The sequence below is a fragment of the Hibiscus syriacus genome, unplaced genomic scaffold (genome assembly GCF_006381635.1).
Source record: "Hibiscus syriacus cultivar Baekdansim isolate YM2019G1 unplaced genomic scaffold, ASM638163v2 tig00000773_pilon, whole genome shotgun sequence".
NCBI classification, from domain to species: Eukaryota; Viridiplantae; Streptophyta; class Magnoliopsida; order Malvales; family Malvaceae; genus Hibiscus; species Hibiscus syriacus.
This window is the reverse complement of record NW_024061823.1, coordinates 573419-594483: the sequence shown is the minus strand read 5'-3', so window position 1 is coordinate 594483 and position 21065 is coordinate 573419. Positions and strand designations below refer to the sequence as shown.

At 31.4% G+C, this 21065-nt stretch overlaps 1 protein-coding gene across 1 annotated transcript; it reads right to left on the bottom strand.

Annotated features, from left to right (window-relative positions):
* Positions 1-269: 269 nt before the first annotated feature.
* Positions 270-8922, bottom strand: LOC120217349 (probable LRR receptor-like serine/threonine-protein kinase RFK1). Its single transcript, XM_039214491.1, has 23 exons — positions 8685-8922; positions 7778-7949; positions 7384-7455; positions 7208-7276; positions 7069-7140; positions 6775-6846; positions 6572-6643; positions 6415-6486; positions 6246-6317; positions 6071-6146; positions 5250-5368; positions 4908-4973; positions 4734-4796; positions 4595-4642; positions 4424-4467; positions 3430-3821; positions 3151-3349; positions 2688-2831; positions 1858-1973; positions 1558-1768; positions 1173-1410; positions 912-1062; positions 270-803 (listed from the first exon to the last, which is right to left on the bottom strand). Exons 1-23 carry the CDS (start codon positions 8776-8778, stop codon positions 414-416), a joined length of 3024 nt encoding a protein of 1007 aa, XP_039070422.1. The 5' UTR covers positions 8779-8922; the 3' UTR covers positions 270-413.
* Positions 8923-21065: the final 12143 nt, after the last annotated feature.

The following is a 21065-nucleotide window of genomic DNA, read 5'->3' as shown; positions in this document are numbered from 1 at the left end:
ACAAATATTTAATTAGATGGGGTGTTGTTAATTAATATAACTTTTTTAGAAGCATAATAAGAAAATTAACTCTTCTTTTTGTTAATTTCATTTAACTTTTTTAATTTAAATTCAACTCCAAACCTTTTCTTTTATAGCTATATTATTATGAGCTTAATAGAAATGATGGTTAAGCTATTAAAGTTTTATTAGCCAAAAACAATGATAATGTTCACTGATGGAAGAAAATAATTAAAACTTGACCTGTACAAGCATCAAATTAGTCGTCTGAATTCATAAAATTAGATTAAATCAATCAAATATTCATGATGCAGTACTAAAATATGGAACTATTTACATTTCCAAGGCTGTCAGACTCTTGCAGGCAAAAGACCTGTAGGTCCAGGTAGCTCGCGGCGAGGAAAAACGTTCAACTAGCATGGTTGGGAAGGAGTGATAAATCTAGCATCTGGTACGATTTCCTTGGAGGATGTAGATGAAGGGTAGAAGGAATGGACAGTAGTTGAATTTTGGGTTTGGCTTCCACTCGAACTTTGATCTTCCTTCTGTTGACAGAGATCTCTCATGGCCTTGAACCTTAAATCTTCAGTATAGCTGCCCAGTTCTGGTAACAAGTCGGGAACATTCGTTCGCCCTTCAAGCATGTTTACCACCTCGGACATTGTCGGTCTAAGCGATGCAGATGCATTTGTACACAACAGAGCTACTTTAACCATGAGTTCCACTTCTTCGTTTTTGACTTCGGATCTTAACCTCTCATCGAGAAGTGCTGTCAAGTTTCCCGATTTTCCCACATGGCATGCCTGCAATACAGATTCATATATAGATACACCTTGTCATATATCAGTATAGGAGAAATTTGGAAACTTGTACAGGAAGTAGTCCACCAAAAGAAGAAAGAAGGCAAGTACCCAATCTAAGAGACAGACAAACTTTTCACTTGGCATAAAGTTATTGGTGTTCTTCCCGCTAACGAGTTCCATTGTTAGAACTCCGAAACTGTAAACATCTGCTTTATGTGTAAGATGGCCCCATAATGCATATTCTGGGGCCATATATCCTCTGCACATTCAAATGGTGATGTTTTAGGCAAAGCACGGTCTTTTTGCATGAACACAAGCAGGCAAAAAGAAATTGAATTTCGTTGGTTATTAAAAAGGTGAGGAATTCACATTGTTCCAGCAACTCGGGTGGTGATGTGGGTCTTCTCCTCTTCATCGAGCCTAGCCAATCCAAAGTCGGATATTTTAGGGTTCAATTCACTATCGAGAAGCACATTGGTAGCTTTAATGTCTCTGTGAACGATCTTGAGTCTTGATTCTTCATGCAGAAAAGCCAGACCTTTAGCTATGCCAATACAGATCTTAAGCCTTGTAGGCCAGTCTAGTTCAAGCTGATTGCATTCCGAACCTACATATTACGTCAAGGAAGTATGCATTACCGTATTAAATTTTATTCATGTGAAACATGATAATTGACATCAGTTAATCATGCATTCATCTTTGAACTTTACAAAGAGTGAACCAAAGGACGAGTGCATGATGCAGCAAGACTCACCAAACAATGCTCGAGCGAGGCTGTTGTTTTCCATGTACTCGTACACCAGTAGCAGTTGATCCCCTTCAACACAAAATCCATGAAGCTTGACAAGATTCGGGTGTTGTAAACAAGATATCATCCCTATCTCATTCAGAAATTCGCGATTCCCTTGCCGTGATTTAGAGGAGAGCTGCTTTACTGCAATCTTGGTACCGTCATATAGCTGACCCTGAACCCCGAACTGTATTAGATTCTCATATATCGAGTAAAATAAGAATTAATAACAACAGGATCTTCATATAGCATTTAGCTAGGAACCTTGTAAACAGGACCGAAACCACCTTCGCCAATCTTGTAAGCGGGATCAAAGTCGTTGGTGGCAACTTCAATCTGTTTCAAAGTGAAAGTCCCCAGTGGCATGTCTTCTTTGGTACCTGTCCAAAAAAGAGCCAAAAGTGAATGTGCTTGTTTCATGATTCCTTTAACTAGAAAACTAATCTTGTCCCGAATTCCAAGTAGGGTAACTAAACATGAGCATTGACTACAAACAGAACTTACATTATATTAAATAAATTAAAATTAAGCATTTCAAATTAAATTTTTCATTTTACAATAAAATTGATATGTTAATTTTAAAAAAGGTTTAATCATATTATACCGGTCTATTTGTTGTACTCATCGTTTATTTTCCACAGAATCTTAGAATATGTTTGTCATAGATAGAGCCATAATCATTGGTTTTTTAAGGAAACTGAATTAGCTCTCTATTTTCCTCAACAGAACATGAGCATTGTTCAAAGAGAGATCATTAAGACATTTGATTTAGATTCAAATTTTGAATATTTTCATTTTTTAAAAGAACTTAGCTCAATATTTTAGTGAAGATTATATACTTTTGTATTTTTGTTTATGAGGTTATAAATCAAAAGTTCCATATGGTTATCAACCTTTATTAGTGATATTGCTTGTATGCATCTTTTATACCAGTAATCATAAAAAATAGATAAATACTTTAGAAGAAATATAAATAAATAGTTTTCATCGGTCCCGTCAAATTAAATATCAAGATCCGCCACCGAGAAAAATGGCCGTAAATGCAATAACTTAATTTACATGTAACATATCACCAACAGAATTAGAGGATGTACCTTTTTTCTGCCAATACTTCCCAAGCAAATGGCCTTTCCACCAAATAAGTCCCCCTACGAGGAGGCCAAGGCATGATCCTAGAACCCCAAAAGCAATGACATATGCAAATCCTTTGTTTCTTCTATTCGAGCAAGGTTTCGAATCTGCCCAACACGGCAATGTTCATTAATAAAGCAGAATGAAAAAAAAGACTAGCAGAAATCATTTTAAAGAAAGTGTGTTCATTTATATGTTTAATCAGGTAAGACTATTCAAGTAGGCTTGTATACCAGAAATAACAGAAATCGCATTTACAAGTGGTCCATATTTGTTTCTTCTATTCGAGCAAGGTTTCGAATCTGCCCAACCGGCAATGTTCATTAATAAAGCAGAATGAAAAAAAGACTAGCAGAAATCATTTTAAAGAAAGTGTGTTCATTTATATGTTTAATCAGGTAAGACTATTCAAGTAGGCTTGTATACCAGAAATAACAGAAATCGCATTTACAAGTGGTCCATAGACACTTCTTCGAGGAATTCTCGTTGTTCCTTTGCCGGCCCAACTAAATCGAATCTCCAGGAAATTATTTGTCACATTTACATTTGAAACTTGTTTAACCAAAGGTTTTAGAGCACCCATTGCCTCGGATTCAATGTTGAAGTCTTTCCACAGTAACTTTTCCTGTACAAAGGAGATTCATGCATCCACAATATACAACTTAGGAAAAAAAAAGTATCTTCAAAAGCATGTTAAGTAATCACCTGAACGTAAACATCAAATATGCGTCTACCAAGGCTGCTATATGTTTCATCAGGAGTAAATTGTATCTCAGCAAAATTGAAAGTTACATTGTAAATTCCATTCACTAAGCAATAATGGAAATAAGTGAGCGATATTGGAGCTCGGCGGGCTGTTGTGTACAGTTCCGACATATTTGACGGTGGCCCTGGTACAGTGTAACGTGTATTTTGGAAATCATTGTCATCCATGAAGTCTCCAGTGCTACTAAATCCCCAATAACTATCTTCATTAATATAAAATTCTGCTGCACCACCTTTAACATCACCATCTCCTTCATACATTACATTTGCATTATTTTCCTTCATCCTTGTGTCCTTTCCACCACAGTTAACATGAAAACAATTTGAATCTGCTACAAAGCAAATGATTAGTATTTAAGAAAGAAATAAACTAAGTAATATATTTAAGTAATGTAACATGAAGTCAATTTCTTGTACAGCTATGGTACTGTTCCATGAAACTTTGAATCAAACTCAACACCACTGTAAATCTTTAATCCGATTGTTCCATAACTACAGTACTCCTTGATTAATGTGGACTTGGATTATCGATCTTTTATTAGTCTATTTTACCATGTTCTTCATGTATTACATTATTAAAAGTATTTCGAGATAAAGTTTACCAATAACTTCACAAAAAACCTTATTTAGAAAATCAGTAACCTCAAAGCGAATAAATATTTTTCAAATCCTATATCAATTTTTTCCAACACAATAAAAGTTAGTAGGTTGCATACAAGTACTGAAATAATTTTTGTGATTCTAGCTTCCATTGAAACAAGATAAGAGAAACGAAGAGGGATGAAACTAATCATTTTAGTACCGAGTCACTTCATATGAAAGAAATCTGGGCAGAAAGCTAAAATGAAAGCGATTGATCCAATAAAGTAAAAGGTTGAGCGGACTAAGAGTACTGGCAGTTCACATATTTTGACTCCTGAAGGAGACAACTTACATCGAGGACACGTGAAAGACTTCTTGCATGGAAGAGATCCCATCCTATTAAAGAATTGCAGAGCAGAAAACCGTTAGCACAATGTTTGATCAGTACAAACACAAGATTTTCCTTGAAGCCACCAAATATTTCAAGGAAAAAATAAGAGAAAGGCTCAAAGAAAACTCTTACAAGCGGTTCCTTGATGAAGAACTATGATACAAGTTTAAGTTCAGATTCCTAAGGGGGGGAAATGACGAAATATTTGTTAGGTTGACATCGTGCCAAAGAAGAAAGTAGAAATACAAGACTAAAACAAAGGTAGTCTGACATGTTCTCCTGACAAGCAGGTTTCTCAGGGCCTTGCAAATTGAAGTCATTGTATGAAAGATCACTGCATGCAAGTATTGAGAATCAGTATAAATTTCCAAAGCAAAGATGGGAATGAACTTTCACAAGGGAATAAATGGAAATGTGATAAGTAGTGTCACAGGCAGAAACATACATGCTAGATCCTTGCTTCAGTATAGAATCGGGCACATCTCCGCGTAGCAAGTTGCCACTTAAAAAGCTATTAAAAACCCACACCAGATGGTCAGTATGTCGTATCAATGTCAGTTTTTCAGTGACTCAAGACTGGACAAGTTCAACATTACATCTCAGTGAAGATTTGTTCTTATCCCTAAAACCATGGATGTGAGCTTTCTATCTGTGCACATGCACCTATATTTTCTAGCTTCTACAATAAAGAAGTCCAAGTGCTTATTCAGATTCTTAAAACAATCTGTTTTCAGCAATGGGTCCAAAAGAGAGCGAAATGCCGCCACACTCTCAAATTTATACTTACACAAATCTTAGACGATCTGCAGTTATTCTGGTCGGGATTTCCCCAAATAAATTGTTGAAACTGAGATCCCTGTTGCAATTGTGAGATAGTGTCCAAAATTTCAAACATGATTTTGCAAATTAGGATTCGATATGAGTTCATCACAGCAAATAACTTGGTGATAGAAAACCTATTCAAAAAGGTTCTTGAGGCAGATTTTAACTGAATAAATAATAAAGAAATGTGCTCTAGGGTATTAAGTCCATGGAAAGTAATGGGAAGTAAATCATGAACTTTGCTTTCACATGCATATCTATAGCAATCTTCCTCTGTTAAAAATATAAGCAAACTAGACAATAATTAAAACCAAAAAACAAAGAAACCAGACGTTATTTTTCACTTCAATTTTGTCTTCTAAGTGCTTATTATATTCTAAGCACCCTTTGGCATAGTGATTATTCCATAATTATAAGCCCGATGCTCCCAAATTTCTATTTAAGCATAAATAGCATGACTTTTTCAGCAGAAGAATCACAGTCCTGTGTAATAAGAATAATTTGTCTGCAGCTTAAGTTAGAACAGTGCTTTACAGCAAAATAGTATTGAGCAATGTAACTATGGTTTTCAACCAAAATTATTGAGACTACAATTTTAGTTTCTTAAAACCAGAATGATGCATGTGTCTATACAGAAACAAAGAACTGTTATAGTATCAAATATGTTCCCTCCGAAAATGAATAACCTGCGAAAGGGAAGTGAATGCAAACAGTGGAAGATAAGGAAACTTTATGCCCCAAAACCTCGCATATCCTGCAAAATATTCGATAATGTGAGCACTAAACATACAATGTAAGTAGGCCTTCCATATTTCTAAGCATGGGAAAACCCTGACTTGGCCCATTCATATCACTAATCCTCCTGCATAAAACATAAGTCCATCAGTGAAAAACAAAAAATGTAGTTGTGCAAAATTAAGTCAATGACCGCAAGTAACAGAGGCATTATATTTATACTCACAGCTCACGTAATTCCCTCAAACGAAATAGGTTTGCAGGTATTGGTCCCTGGAATCCACTTGCTTGCATTTCTCTACAGTAAGTCAGAATGAACAAGTAAATTGTAAGAAAATGAATAAATGCATATGTACATATATTAAAAATCTGAATTCTATTTTAACTGAACTTACAGTCTGCTGAGTTGTCTCCAGTTCTGTATGAAAGTAGGTATTTTACCATTGAAATTGTTATCATTTATCCTACTGCAGTAAACAACAAAATGATGTTGGTCCTATGAACATATCAAGGCATGTAGTTTAAAATACTGGAAAATTTGAAGAAACATACAAGTCAGTTAGATTTCTTAGTAAACTAAACGTCGCTGGCAAATTCCCAGTTAACTGATTGGAGGAGAGCAGCCTGAAATTACAATAAGCGTACGAAAGAAAACAAATCAATTAACATAAAGGCAAAAGAAATTAACATGAAATTAAAAGAAATGCAATATCAAATAAAGAAGAAGAAGAAGAAGATACCGAGTTTTCCCTTACAATGTTTTCAAGTTCACTAAATCCCCTAGTTCAGGTGGTAGGGGACCCACAAATCGGTTTGCTTCAAGATTCCTGATTAAAAAAAGCATCAAACATCTTTCATAAATTTCCTAGGAGTGAAAAAAGGAATACGAAAAAGTCTATAATTTCATAGGACCTACATATATACATCTACTAAATCACAGGGTTTGCTATTTTGATTTTGTGATGTGACTCCTTCCTAGGAAGACAATCATCATAACACTCTCAAAACATTAACTAAAAATATATAATTAACCAAGGCTCAGAACATACAGATATGTGAGAGTGATAATTTTTCCCAGATACTTCGGAATTTCCCCTGACAAGCGATTTGCTAGAAGCGAGCTGACAAAAACTTTAAGGTTAATATATTATAGGAGAAAAATCATATTTAAAAGTTTCAGAAACTTACATAGAAGTCAAGTTCATTGAAGCCCATTCACTTGGAATGGTACCATTCAGGTAGTTGTAAGCAAAATCACTGCAACAAAAAGCAAGGAAACTTAAACCAGTTCGACATTATTGCTCAAGGTTCCAATTAGCATGTAAAATATAAACATCATAGTAAATAATTTCAAAAGCTCTTACATTTCTTGAAGGTATGGAAGCTTAGCCAGTTGAGGAGGAAGTATTCCACGAAGGTTATAACGCTTGAGTACTCTAAAATACATAAACCAAGCTACCTTAGTATAACAACCAACAAAAGGAAACAGACCCTATAATTGATCCATGGTCATTGCTTTAAGGGGGTATGCAGATATGTATATGGAAATCATGCCTCAAAAGCAGAATCTATGCAAATATAAGCAACTTAGATTACAAAAGCCAAAACTACGCTTAAAAGCTGTCATTGACAACCCCCTTATATTCACTTTAGTTAGAAATAACCATGCATACAAATACAGCCATGTAGAATGTATTACACTAAATCAGATTAAGGAATTAAAGTAAATTAGCTAGTTACAAGATGAAGGAATAATACATCTTTACGACGTGACAAACAGTGCCATTTGCCTCATATTCACAAGAGATCTCATGAACAGAATTCTTCGGTGGCACTAGCGTTACCCCAACCCTTTCAATTTCACAGGAATCGCCATTAAATTTCCAGTATATGGAGCCCATTGCAGTAGCAATCTCTTGCAAAGCATCAACTAGAAGACATCCATAGTTCCGTAAGCATCACAGCAATAAATATGAACAAAAAACTGAATAGAATCATAGCCAGCTTTGTTCGTTAACATATGGATTAATTCAACGTCCACACCAGTAGTGCATAAAAAGAGTAAATAAGTTCAATTTAAAGAGTAATAGGGTTATACTTGAGGCAATGCCCGTGTATAGAATTCACAGACTGCCTATATCCAAAATCATCTTACTTAGACCAGCATTTAGATTTGTAAACGTGTAGATAAGATGATAAGTGCAGGAAAATATAAGGATTAATTGCTTAAACCAACACATTTCAATCACCCGGAACATTTCTTTTTTGCCACAAAGCATGCCAAAGATCACACTGTGTGGTCAAAATCAAATACACATTCATTCATACAATATCTATGATTCTTTGACTTCTTGACGGCTACAAACAAATCAATACTTGAGGCATAATTATAGCTTATTGATGAACATTTCAAGAAAAGAAGGGTATTTAAGCAACAAAACAATAGTTGGTACCATTTTAGATGCCTTTTTAATCAATCCAAGAAATCTAAAGCAGCAAAATCCAAACAGATCCCAGTTTACAGATAAGTTCCCGCAATTGGTTTCTAAATTTCATTCCACTTTCCCTTCATCTTTCTAGTCGAACTAAAAAAAGCCATTTTTCAACACTATCTCTTCAACCAAAACTACGACAAATAAAAGGCAAAGCTTGAACTCTGACTCACCTTCTTCTCTGGGCACCTTAGACTCAGCAAATCTAAGCAAGCTGAAGCAACCCATTGCAGTGATCCAGAAGACAAACGTTTTCTTGGTAACCATGACGACTACGAGAAGCGGCTGTACTCAATCCAAATGTCTATGCTTATAATCGTGCAAAGTTAGTGACTTTAATAATCCAAAAAACCCGAGATAAAGGAAATCGAAATACTGGGATTTGTGGCAAGTAAACAAGATAAGTACAGGAAGTATTGAAAGGACTGCCCCTTACTTTTGTTATATACTGAACTGTTTATACACGGTAAAGGAATCTTAGTCCGTAAATATTGGCAGCAGGGAAGTAGGATGTCTCGTCTTTCTTCATAAATATATATATTGAATATATATAGAGGGAAATATTCAATTTTTATTGCTGCAGTAAATTCAGGTTTTTGTTAATTTTCATAAGAAAGATGTGATGTTTTAAGGTAAGCACCAGTCATGGACGAGAGACTAAAGCACGAAGCCACCTTTTGGGTTGCTGAGCTTCCTGTTCTTTGGACTAAGTTTTGAATGTTTTGTACATTAAAATACTTTGAATCCTATGGATTATCAATACCAAACTCTTTCGTTACTTTAACATTAAGGGGCGTTTGGATCAAGAAAATTATCATTATTAAGAGAAATATTTTTTTCCAAAATCACATAAACTCTTGAATAATATAATTATTTTATAACAATCATTTCTTTTATATATAATTACACGCGTAAAAAATTTATCTTATTTTATTAATACTTATTATAAAATAATATGATACATATCTAGTCACTTTCTCCTTTTAACCTCTTTCTCCTTTTAACCTCTTTTTCTTTCTTTTACAATTTGTATTAGTTTTTATACATTGAATCAACTTTTTTTTTTCTTTGATTTTGTTTAGTCAGCGACGGCATTAGTTTTGATACTGATTATCAAATGTAGTTGTGTTTTTTCTTTGTTTTTTTAATTTTTTAATAAGAATAATTATGTTTTTGTCACACGTTAATATCTGTCTTTGTGACGTGTTTATCTCTGTCTTTTGGTAGTTTTCAATTTTTTTGTCGTTGTTTTCTTTTATTTTTTCCTCAAGGTTGGATTTGACATAGTCATGACTGATCAAGATGACGTTTATTTGTTATAATGTTGATATTCTCTGCTTTGGACCCTCGGATTGATTTTGATATGCGTTTTGCGTTCTTGGATAGTTTTATCACGTCTCTCGACTCTGATTTACGATTCGTCGATAGTCTTTCAGTAGTTTCATCCCCTTTTGTGGTTCGTTTGCCGATGCAGTCAGATTTGTTCGTATATTTATTTTGTTTGAGTTTTTTGTTAGTTTTTTTAATATTTTCCTTCTTTGGTCTTTATATGATCTACGTGGCTAGTTATTGTCTTAATGGTAATAATAAAATGTCATAATTATATTTTAGGTTTACGGTTATGATTGTAAATCTTCAATATAATCTTGAACATTTTTTATTTTTAATAAAACTAGTGTCTTTCTATAAAAAAATAATATGAAGTAGCATATCATTTTTTATTTCATTTTGATTATTTTTACGTATGTGTTTCATTCAAATCTTATTATATATTTTATTACATATATTATTTAGGATGAATTTAATAAAATTTTCCATATTATATTTTTTAATATTTTCTATTAATTTTGTCACATAATTTGATATGATATTTTTTTGTACAACTCATGCATATAGCATAAATAAAAAATATAACAATTAACACATACTTACATCGATGTAAGTATGTACATTCTCGAACTAAAATAAATACATATTTACATCGGTGTAATTATGTACGTCTCTCACTATTGTAATATCTAAAAATAAATACATAATTATATTGGTGTAAATATGTTTTAATATTTTTAAAGAAATAAATAATAAAAAATATTAAGTTATTTGTGTATAAATTTTATTTAAAATATTAAAATTATAAATAATAAAAAATTATATTTTCTATGAACTTTCATGTAAATATGTTGATTCTAATATTAAGAATTTTATTTGTTATAAAATAAAATATATCTAAAGAATAATTTGGTAAAACATATATTTTTCTTATCTTATATTATATTAACCAAACACTGTAATCTTATATTTCTGTCAAATAAATCAAATTATGTAATATAATATTTCTAATAATATGTTAAATAATATAACATTTTAATAATTTTATTTTTAAAGATTAATCTTATATTAAATAATAAGGTGATCCTTCCTGATAATTTCCATCTTGGACGAGAGGAGATAAGTCTATTGATGTCAGCTGATGGACTAATAGGCATTGATTTTGACAGTGGTATTTGGTCCGTAGACTTATAAAATGGAAGCAGTCTTCTCTACTTTCAAACTAGGTGTGCTGCTCATTGTTTTCACAAGCCTAATCCTTTGATTTTTCATGAAAGGTTATTTGTCAGCCTATGGAATTGGATTATTTTTCTTCATTTATTTTTTTGGGCAAAAAGGCATTTTAGATCCCTAAACTTTTGAAGGAAAAAAATCAAAGCAATCCTCAAATTATTTTTTTTTCACTCAATTTGACCTTATAACTCATAAAAAAAATCAATGTGATTCTTTGATCAATCTTTTTCATCGCTGATCATTATGGTACTGACGTGGCAGTTCACGGTACTAACATACAGGTTCACGGTGGTTGTTGACATGACAAATAGACTAAATTGTTTTTTTTTTTGTCTTATTCGAAGGTCAAATAGATTTTTTAAAAAGTTCAAAAAATTATTTTTTAAAGATAAAAATTATCTTAAATATCAAATATCAGTTATTTAAATATTCAAAAAATTAAATATCAAAATATCAAAAAAATTAAATAACTACAAAATTAAATATATATTCTAAAAATACTAAATATTCTATTAAACTTTTTTAAAAAATAAATATATATCATAAGATTAAATAATAAATTATTAAAAAATTAAAAATATTTTTAAATATATATATTATACATAATTTGAATATATATTATATATATTATGTATAATATATTTTAAAAAATAATTTTAATATTTTAATTTATAATTTATTGTTTTATAACTTATTATATATTTAATTTTTAAAAACAAATTGGTAGTATTTTTAGTATTTTTAAAATATATATTTAGTTTTTTTAAAATATTTGAATATTTAAAATTTAAAATTTAAAATAATTTTTTTAAATTACATAAGCCCCTAAAATTTAAAAAAAAACTAATTTTGCCCTTGAACAAGATAAAAAAAATCAATTTAGTCCATTTCTCATATCAGAACTATTGTGGATCGCCATGTCAGCACCGTGAACTGTCATGTCAGCATCGTAACGGTTAACGAAGGAAAATGTTGGTCGAATGACCACATTGAATTTATTTTATGAGTTAAAGGGTCACATTGGGTGAAAAATAATTAAATAGTCACATTATTTATTTTTCAAAAGTACAAGGACCTCAGGTGTCTTTTTACATTGTTTTTTATGAACGACATATTTAGTTAAACACTTGTAATTTCAGTTGCTTTATCTTTAATTATTTTTATTTTTAAAATCATATTAAATATTATATTTTATTTTATTTTATTTTTTATTTTAATTATATGCGGTTAAAATTTTAATAATAATAATATTGTCAAATAATATTGATATATGACAAGCGTTGTAATTGTCAAATAAATATTCCTTATTCTCAAATAAAATAAATAAATAAAAGTGTAGTAAAGAGAAAAAAGGTCGATCCACATGGACTAAGGAGCTTTCGATGTTGAATTGCTTTGTAATATCCTATACGGGGCTACTTAAGCTAACATGGATATTCTGAGTGCACATTAGATTCCGAAGCGAATTGGACAAACAAAACCTAATCATGTGAACTAAACGGAGAAAAATATGAGAAAACATCCAACACGTCGTGTATCATAACAAGATTCTACAAAATCAGGCTTTCAACAAACATACAATTAAACATCGCGAAGAAAACATAATCATATAACATAGGGGTAAATTAGTCATTTTACATACCACCGTTAAAACGATAATAAAATCAGAAATTAATTCCACCATTTTTCATAACTATCAGCCAATTGAACATATACAAATTTACATACCAATCGGACACCAAACATAGACCTAATTAAACATGCAAATCTAATGACCAAAACGTAAATAATGAAAAAGTTACATACGAGTAATAAATATGCAATTGGCATTTCCATTATGTAAGTATATTTAAGGGTGACAAGCCAAGTCTCATCAAATTTCGACCAAAGATAAAGTATTAATCAACAATTCGATTTTGGGACCATTTGAAACTTATAATAAACATCCTAGGGTTAAACTAAGGACCTTTAATGAATCAAATTTTATCATTTTTCATTAAGCATACAACTAAGGGATCGATCTTTTTTTACGGGGATCGATCATTTACAAAATAGTGAGTTTTGGATCGATCCTTTAGGCAAGGGATTGATCTTTTCAGTCAAGGGATCGATCCTTTTTTGGAAATATATAAAATTCATTTAAATATGATAGAACAAGCTAACAACCTTCCATGCAATCGATCTTATGACCTATGAACATGCTTGAACACACTTGAGCCAATTCAAACATATCAAAATACATGTCTAGAACATACTTCATAACATCGTTTAACACAACATATACGAATTTAGCATCAAAAGTCAAATATCGCATAAATAGCCAATTTTAACGCATGTCACCTAGTATCTTTATACTTTATTGATCATCTCATGCAACCTAAATACCTAACATGTCATGTTCACTTATAGTAACTTGTCTAAACACTTGGATCACTTATTTAAAATATATAGCAATCTTTGATCATTTAAGGCACACTTACACAATTGAACACTTAAGAACCACTAAATTATCAACACCTATTTCATGCTTTATTAAGAATCTAAGTAACCAAAAATGTCATCGTAGTCATTCAACAATTGAAAACAAGTGAAAATACATGTTATCATACATTCCCGACTAAGGATCCCATATTGCCTCAAATAAGACCGAAGTTAAAATATAACTTTACAACGCTTCCTTGCTTTGATCACCACCAAGTGCCTTGTCTCTCAACTCCTAAATCAACAAGTAACAATATGAAAATGGTTAAACAATAAGTGTTATCTATAAAGCCTAGTGAAGGACTAAACATTCAAGTATGATGTACATGTGAAGGCTAAAAGAAAGCATACCTAAATGCCATGCGAACCTCACATGTTTTTACCTCAATGAACATACCAATATGTCATGCCATGATGCAAACATCATACACTTTAAATTCACACAAATATCATATTACATTATGCTTTATATTATTATACACACTATGTTATCACACACATACATGCATTACATGTATGTCAGGTTGTACACACATTCACACAATAATTCATCTTATGAATCATTGGTCCTTGTTCAAAATACAATTTACTTGTTGGATAAATGAAGTCCATATAACTCTTGTTTTATTTGTCGACTCACTTAGGTCCAAACTTCTACACATTGGAACAAAGCTGTAACATCCCAAAATCAGGGCTAGTGACTAAAATGGAAGTTTTGAAACTTTAAGTTCTAATTTGAAAGATTGAAAAGTTTAAGGACTAAATTGGAAATATTTTGTGAATTATTGTTCAGTAAATATTTAATGAAGTAAGGGTATAATGGTCATTTTATAAGAAAGATTTTTATTTTTCCCTTTATAAAGAGATAACCACGTGGAGATGTGGGAAAAAGGAAAAGGAAAATCTGGAGAGCTTCAGCTAGCTTCTTCTTCTTCCCGTGAGCTCAATTAAAAGGTGAGTTTCTTGCAAGTTGATTATTCCTTAATTTTATGATGGGATTTGATTCTTTGAGGATTAAGAAAGCATAGAGAATGCTTAAGGTGACTTAAACCCAAAGATGAATAAGTTATGTAAGATTGAAGATAAAGAGATTTTAAGGGAATTATTAAGAAAGGGTTGATAAATAAGTTTTAAAGTGAAAATTGACTTGTCACCAGCTAAATTAAGAAATATGAAGTGTTAGAATTGAGATTAGAACATGTTGAAAAATTGGTAGGATTCTTGATTTCAATATATAGGATGGGATTTTGAAGATAAGGATGTGTTAGATGAATAGAAATTGGTTTGAGTATGTGTACTTGAGTTAAGAGTATGAAAGGGAATATAACATGAAGAAATTGAGCTGATATGGGTAAATTTTCAGGTTTAAAAAATGAATTCTGGGCTATGTGTATCGGTACTTCTTCATCAAGTACTTATACTTGAAGAGTAAAATAGTGATAATTGGTATAGGGGTATCGATACAGGTTGAACAATATCAATACTATAAGCTTGAATTTGACAAAGGCATTCATGGGGTATCGATACCTGGAGGGTAGTATCGATACCAAGAGTACCGATACCATAAGGTCAGTATCGATACCAATTTTTGAAACAATAATTTTAAATGCAAAATGGGTATTGATACCAGGCTTGGTATCGATACCACAGCTAGGGAAGTATCGATACCCTACGGGGGTACCGATACTACTCCAAGTAGAAAATGAAATTAAGCCTTTCTTTTGGTCTAAGAAATTAAGGATTGAATTATGATATTTGAAATGATAATATGTATATAATATGTATGATTGTGTAGTTATCGATCGAGAGCAAAGTCCGGACAAGTCGACAAGTAATAGTCATCGAGAAAAAGATAAGAGATCAGTATTGACTAGTGAGGCCAGGTGAGTGCATATTAGCTAGTATATGATGATGAATGGAAATAAGACTTGCGATAAGTCTATTTCCTATATTAAAATGCATGAATTTATGATTATAAACATGTGTTTGATACGAGTATATGTGATATATGCTATTGTAGATGTTACATGATTGTTGTGAATACATGTTATGTGAATATGATATAAACCATGTGATAATGAACTATGTGACTATATTGAAAAAGTATAAGCTAAGTGATTTTAAGGCATATGAATATATGTCTATAAGATAAGCCATGTGATAACGAGCTATATCAAAATAAGTGATGTGATTGCATGATCACAAGAGATATGCCATATGATGTGAATGATATGATAAGAAGCTACGTGATAAGAATCTATGAGCCTATGTGATATGAATATGTGAATATGTGAAATGATATAAAAGATAATGCCCATGTTATGTGTCATGAGAGCTAGAGGTATAGTTGGCATGTCATGAGTCGAGGGTTACATAGGTGCTTCGGGACATAGTAACATAGGTCCTTCGGGACATATGTATAGGTCCTTCGGGACATAGATTTCACATGCCACTCAGTGGATCCTTATACGAGCTGTGGTGACAGCATATGTGCACAACCTCTATGTACTCACATATCTTTAGTTCTCACATGTGTACATGGGCTAATAAAAAGATAATATAAATGAACTTGGTATAATTAAATGTTTGTTTCTTTGTGAAGTGATATATGTGATATGATGATGTGTATATGGGTTGGTAAGAATGTTAGATACAAGAGCATATGATTAAGAGATAAGAATGAAAATAAGGCCAATAATGATAAGAATAATAATAAGGATAATGGGATATTATGTATATGTATGTATTTATGTTTGATGCATAATGTGTTTTATAATTAATATGATTACATGAAGTGTGCATAGTAGGAATTAGTATTTAGATGTTATATTTAAGTTTATTTATTCCTCACTAAGTCATCAACTTAGCGTGTGAGTGTTTCACACGTAGGTTCCGAGAAGATTAAAGAGCAAAGAGGAGAAAGACATGTCAGTTTCTCCTTACAGAAAGTCAGATCAGAAAAGAAATGAATAATATGTATTTTTGTTTTAATGAATATATATTTGGCATGTAATTTAGAGATTGGAATTTTATTTGCTCTGATATGTTTTGTAAACCAATTTTTTTTAATTAATTTGAAAATCTTCATTCTTTTGTAAAAGTAAATGTTTTGAAAAGTCAATGTGACACCTCGGACTCGTATCCGGGTCGGGTACGGGTTAAGGGTGTTAAAAAAGCTTAACTCACCAACCTTACCACTTAATCTTATCGGAGCTAAGCTCAACGCACCAACCTTACCACTTGAATCCATATCACATACTTATTGAAAACATATAGTATTCTTTCCTAGGCATGTCTTTCATATCCAAAGGTCCTATTTAGAATAATTGTCAAATAATCCATATTTACCGAGAGTAGTTGACACAAGATGCATAGTTTTACGGAAACGTTTTTGATTCAGAAATTTAAACGTAAAACATATTAGTTGTCATGATCAACCCATATGAGACAACGAGATCACTTCACTTATCTTCTTGGATAGCGAGATAACTCCATTGATCTAAAACTAAACTTCACATCCTAAATGCATCATGATTCGTAAACATCTTGTCATATACACATATTCAAAACAACCACTTACCTCTAATGCTTGAATCATAAATTCACATCATCAACAAGTAAACCAATTCAAAACCTTAGATCTAGAGTTCACACAAACAAAACCTTCATTCAACATTGAACACATTCATTATAAGTGAATGGACAGCCACTCACCTCGATGATGAAATCACACTATTCGACCTCGAATGCTTGCTAACTTGTTACCGAACATCGACAAACTATTTTTACCTCAACATGCACTCATCAAGGACTGTTGATACAATCTAAGCCTCCTAACTAAATGTCACTACTTTTCGATGATTAAAGTTGATAAAAAACCGTTAAAATCAGCAACTACATAACCAAATCCTTTAAAAACAACAACAACCAATATAGCTCCAGGATTTTTGAAAAACACTGAAATCAAACATGTTTAAAAGAAAACGATATCCAAATCAATCACAATCAAAAAATATGTTTTAGTATAATAATAATCACCTCAAAAACACCATATTTAACTTAATAAAATCTTGAAAACCTTTCAAGAAAATAGGCATAATAATTAATTTCGAAAATCACTTTATTTGAAAAAACTCACAATTGAAGACCATGATCATTCAATATCATTTTATTAATGGATCTTTAATCATTAAAGTATAAAAAAGAACCAATATTAAGGAATTAACTTAATAGAAATTGAAAGAAAGAATGAAAGAAAGATTGATGAAATATCAACTCCACCAAAGGTGACAAAGAAAGTGGCGGCGAGATTGGTGTTAGAAGGAATGATGAATGAGATGAAAAATCAAAGGAAAATGATATAAAAAATTAGCAAAGATATGAGGGCAATGGTGAGGAAAAGAAATCGATAATGGAGGAAAAACAAAGAGAATTTTGGCAAGCTTTCAATGGTAATTTTGATGAAGAGAACAAATGAATGAATCAAGGGTTTAAGAAGTGAATTTAAGCAAAGGATTTATTAATGAATCAGGGTAGTTATATGGAAAAGAATAGGAAAAGTCACGATTAAGAATGGAGGGGAAAATAGTGAATATTCCAACTTGGTAAAATAACTTCATAGATTTTGATATTTCGATCCTTTACAATTTAGTCACTAAAATTGAACATTTCAATTTGTTCAATTTAGTCACCTTATTAAACCATTTATAAAATCCCAAAAGTAGAAATTAATAATTCAAAAACTATTTAAATCATTTTTAGAATATATTTATCAACTAAAAATTCCAAAATTAATATTTTTATCAAAAATTCATAAATCAATCTGATTACCGATACGAAACTACTGACCTGGATTTTGGGACGTTACATGATTTGATTATATTGAAACAAAAATAAAGAAAAGAAAAGAGGGTTGTGAAAAAGAAAAGAAACCAAGATTTGAAAGAAAAGTAAAACAAGGTAAATATTTTAAGAGAAATCAAATGAATGAAAATTGCCTCAAGCTTCGCTTTGCCTCAATTTTAATTGATCATCGAAAGAGATTTTACTTCGGATACATGTCGGTTACAGTCTACAACGGCTAACCCTTGTAACTTATCTCTCTTGTAGACTAATATCCCCAAGTTTATCTCCGGAATTCAATCCTTACTTAGACTAACCACGACTATCGTTGTTATCACCAATACAACTAAGCGCTAGAAAAGCCCGTGCTCGGTTTATGATGTCTCAACGAGAATCAAACCCAGCCTTTATTCACCTTAGTAGACCGTCACTAAGTTTGTTCCTAGGAAGTTGAATTACGAAATCGAATATTCCTCCCAAACTATAAACCCAAACAACATTCAAGCCAACATGCACTTTTTGAAATAAAAGTGTAAAGATTTTTAAAGATAAGGTTGATTGCCAAATCAAGATTTTAGAAAATCAAGAATGCTACCCGAAGATGTTAAGTACTTTTCAATTTTCACAAACAAAATTAAGGCATCGTTAAGCCTTTGGCTAATTAAAAGTTTTGCTAAGCATGATTGAAATCATGCTTACCATTTTTTAAAAGAACATAAAAAACTTAAAGTAAAAATAAAAGTTGAAATAAAACAAAACCTGATAGACTTTTTATAAAACCAAGAGAAAGAAGTAGAAGTTCAAGCTTTACCGTGATAGAGTATTTATAGCTTTTAAATTTCCTAAAGATAACATGAATATTCAAAATAAAAATATCCTAAACATAATCAAAAGATAAATCCCAAAATATTTTTAAATTCATACTTAAGTTCCTAAAACAATTCATCCGAAGATAATTCTGCCCGTCCACCTTCCAAAGAGTACTGATTAGACCTTCTAAAATTGTCACTGTTGTTGATTGGATCTTCTAGAAATTGTCACGTCAGACCGTGTCGTGCCTTAGGTCGTGTCCATGTCTCCATCCATAATTTTATAAATAAAAAAATTATAGAATTCGCCCTCTTTACTGCTGGTTCTGGAAAATCAGTCCTTGCACAAAAATAAGCAAACAGAACCAAATCAGTAGCATCAAATAAACAAAGAAGAATAATTTTCTAACGGCTTCCTCGCCCTTATAGGGTTGTGGGAAAAAATATTTTCCCATATAAGGCATCCACCATATTATTTCCTTAACTAGGGCTTCTTATTAGTCTGCAGACGCCTTGCACTCTTGAGGTCTTCTCAATTTTTCTGAAGACGCCATGCAGTCATGGAGTCTTCTTCATTTGCTTGAAGACGCTATGCAATCGTGGAATCTTCATATTTAGCTTGAAGACGTGTGGAGTACATGGCATCTTTAGTTTGGTAGTGTTCAATTCACCCTAGATGGGGAAATAATCCTCGATGTGGATTATATTGGGAATTAAAAATTCTCACTTACATTATCTCAACCATTTTGCCCAACATAATATGCCATTTTAGTTTATTATTATATATGTCGGCATTTCCTTGTGCCACTTGATAAGTATACTTGGTTTTGAGACAAGAAACTTTATGGTAATTAATTGTTGGGAGTAGGGGTGTAAAAAGTTGACCCGATCTGTAAAACTGATTGAAACTGACTCGAGTCAAAACTATTTTTGACCTAAGCTGTGGCGATCTAAAACCGACTCGAGTCGGAACTGTGTTGACCTGAACCCGAGTTAGACCTGGAAATTATGGATCTGAACCTGACCTGAGAATGACCTGAACCCCAATTGAATCAAAAATCCCCAACCTGCATCCGACTGATATGAACTCGAACCCGAGATTGACCTGGTAAATAACTGGTATTACCTGACCTGTTTTCAACATGACCTGTAAATGATCCAACTTGTTATTGACCTGATGTGATATTTACCTGACTTATATATTACCATTGATAAAATATAAGATTTTAATAAAATTGTGAGATTTTGAGTTTATAATAAATCATAATAATTAATATGATTAATTTTTAAATGTTATATAAAATATTAATTTGATAATTAAATTAATAAATAAAATTAATATATTAATTACGATAATTAATATACTTTATATTTAATACTTATATTATATAGTTTAATACTTTATATTATATACTTTAGTACTTATGTACTTATATACTTTATATTTAATACTTATATTTATATACTTTAATACTTATATCCAAACACTTTATTACTTTATATTATATACTTTATACTTTATATATATATATACAAACATACATATATACTTATACTTTATAGTTTATATATGTATATAAAGTATCAAATTGAACAAACATGAAATTGGAAATAAAAAATTGAATAAATTAAACAACACTTATTGATGAGGGATGAAATTGAATTAATTATAAAATGTGAAACTGATATTAATATAAAAATGGACTAAATTGCATACATTTAAAAAGTTGGTGAACATAATTTGAAAATAAATTTATTATGTGATTTACATTTTATAGGGTTTTAAGTAAACTACAAAAATATAAATAAGTATGGGTCAATTTCATATACAAATATAATTTGAAGGACTAAATTGAACAA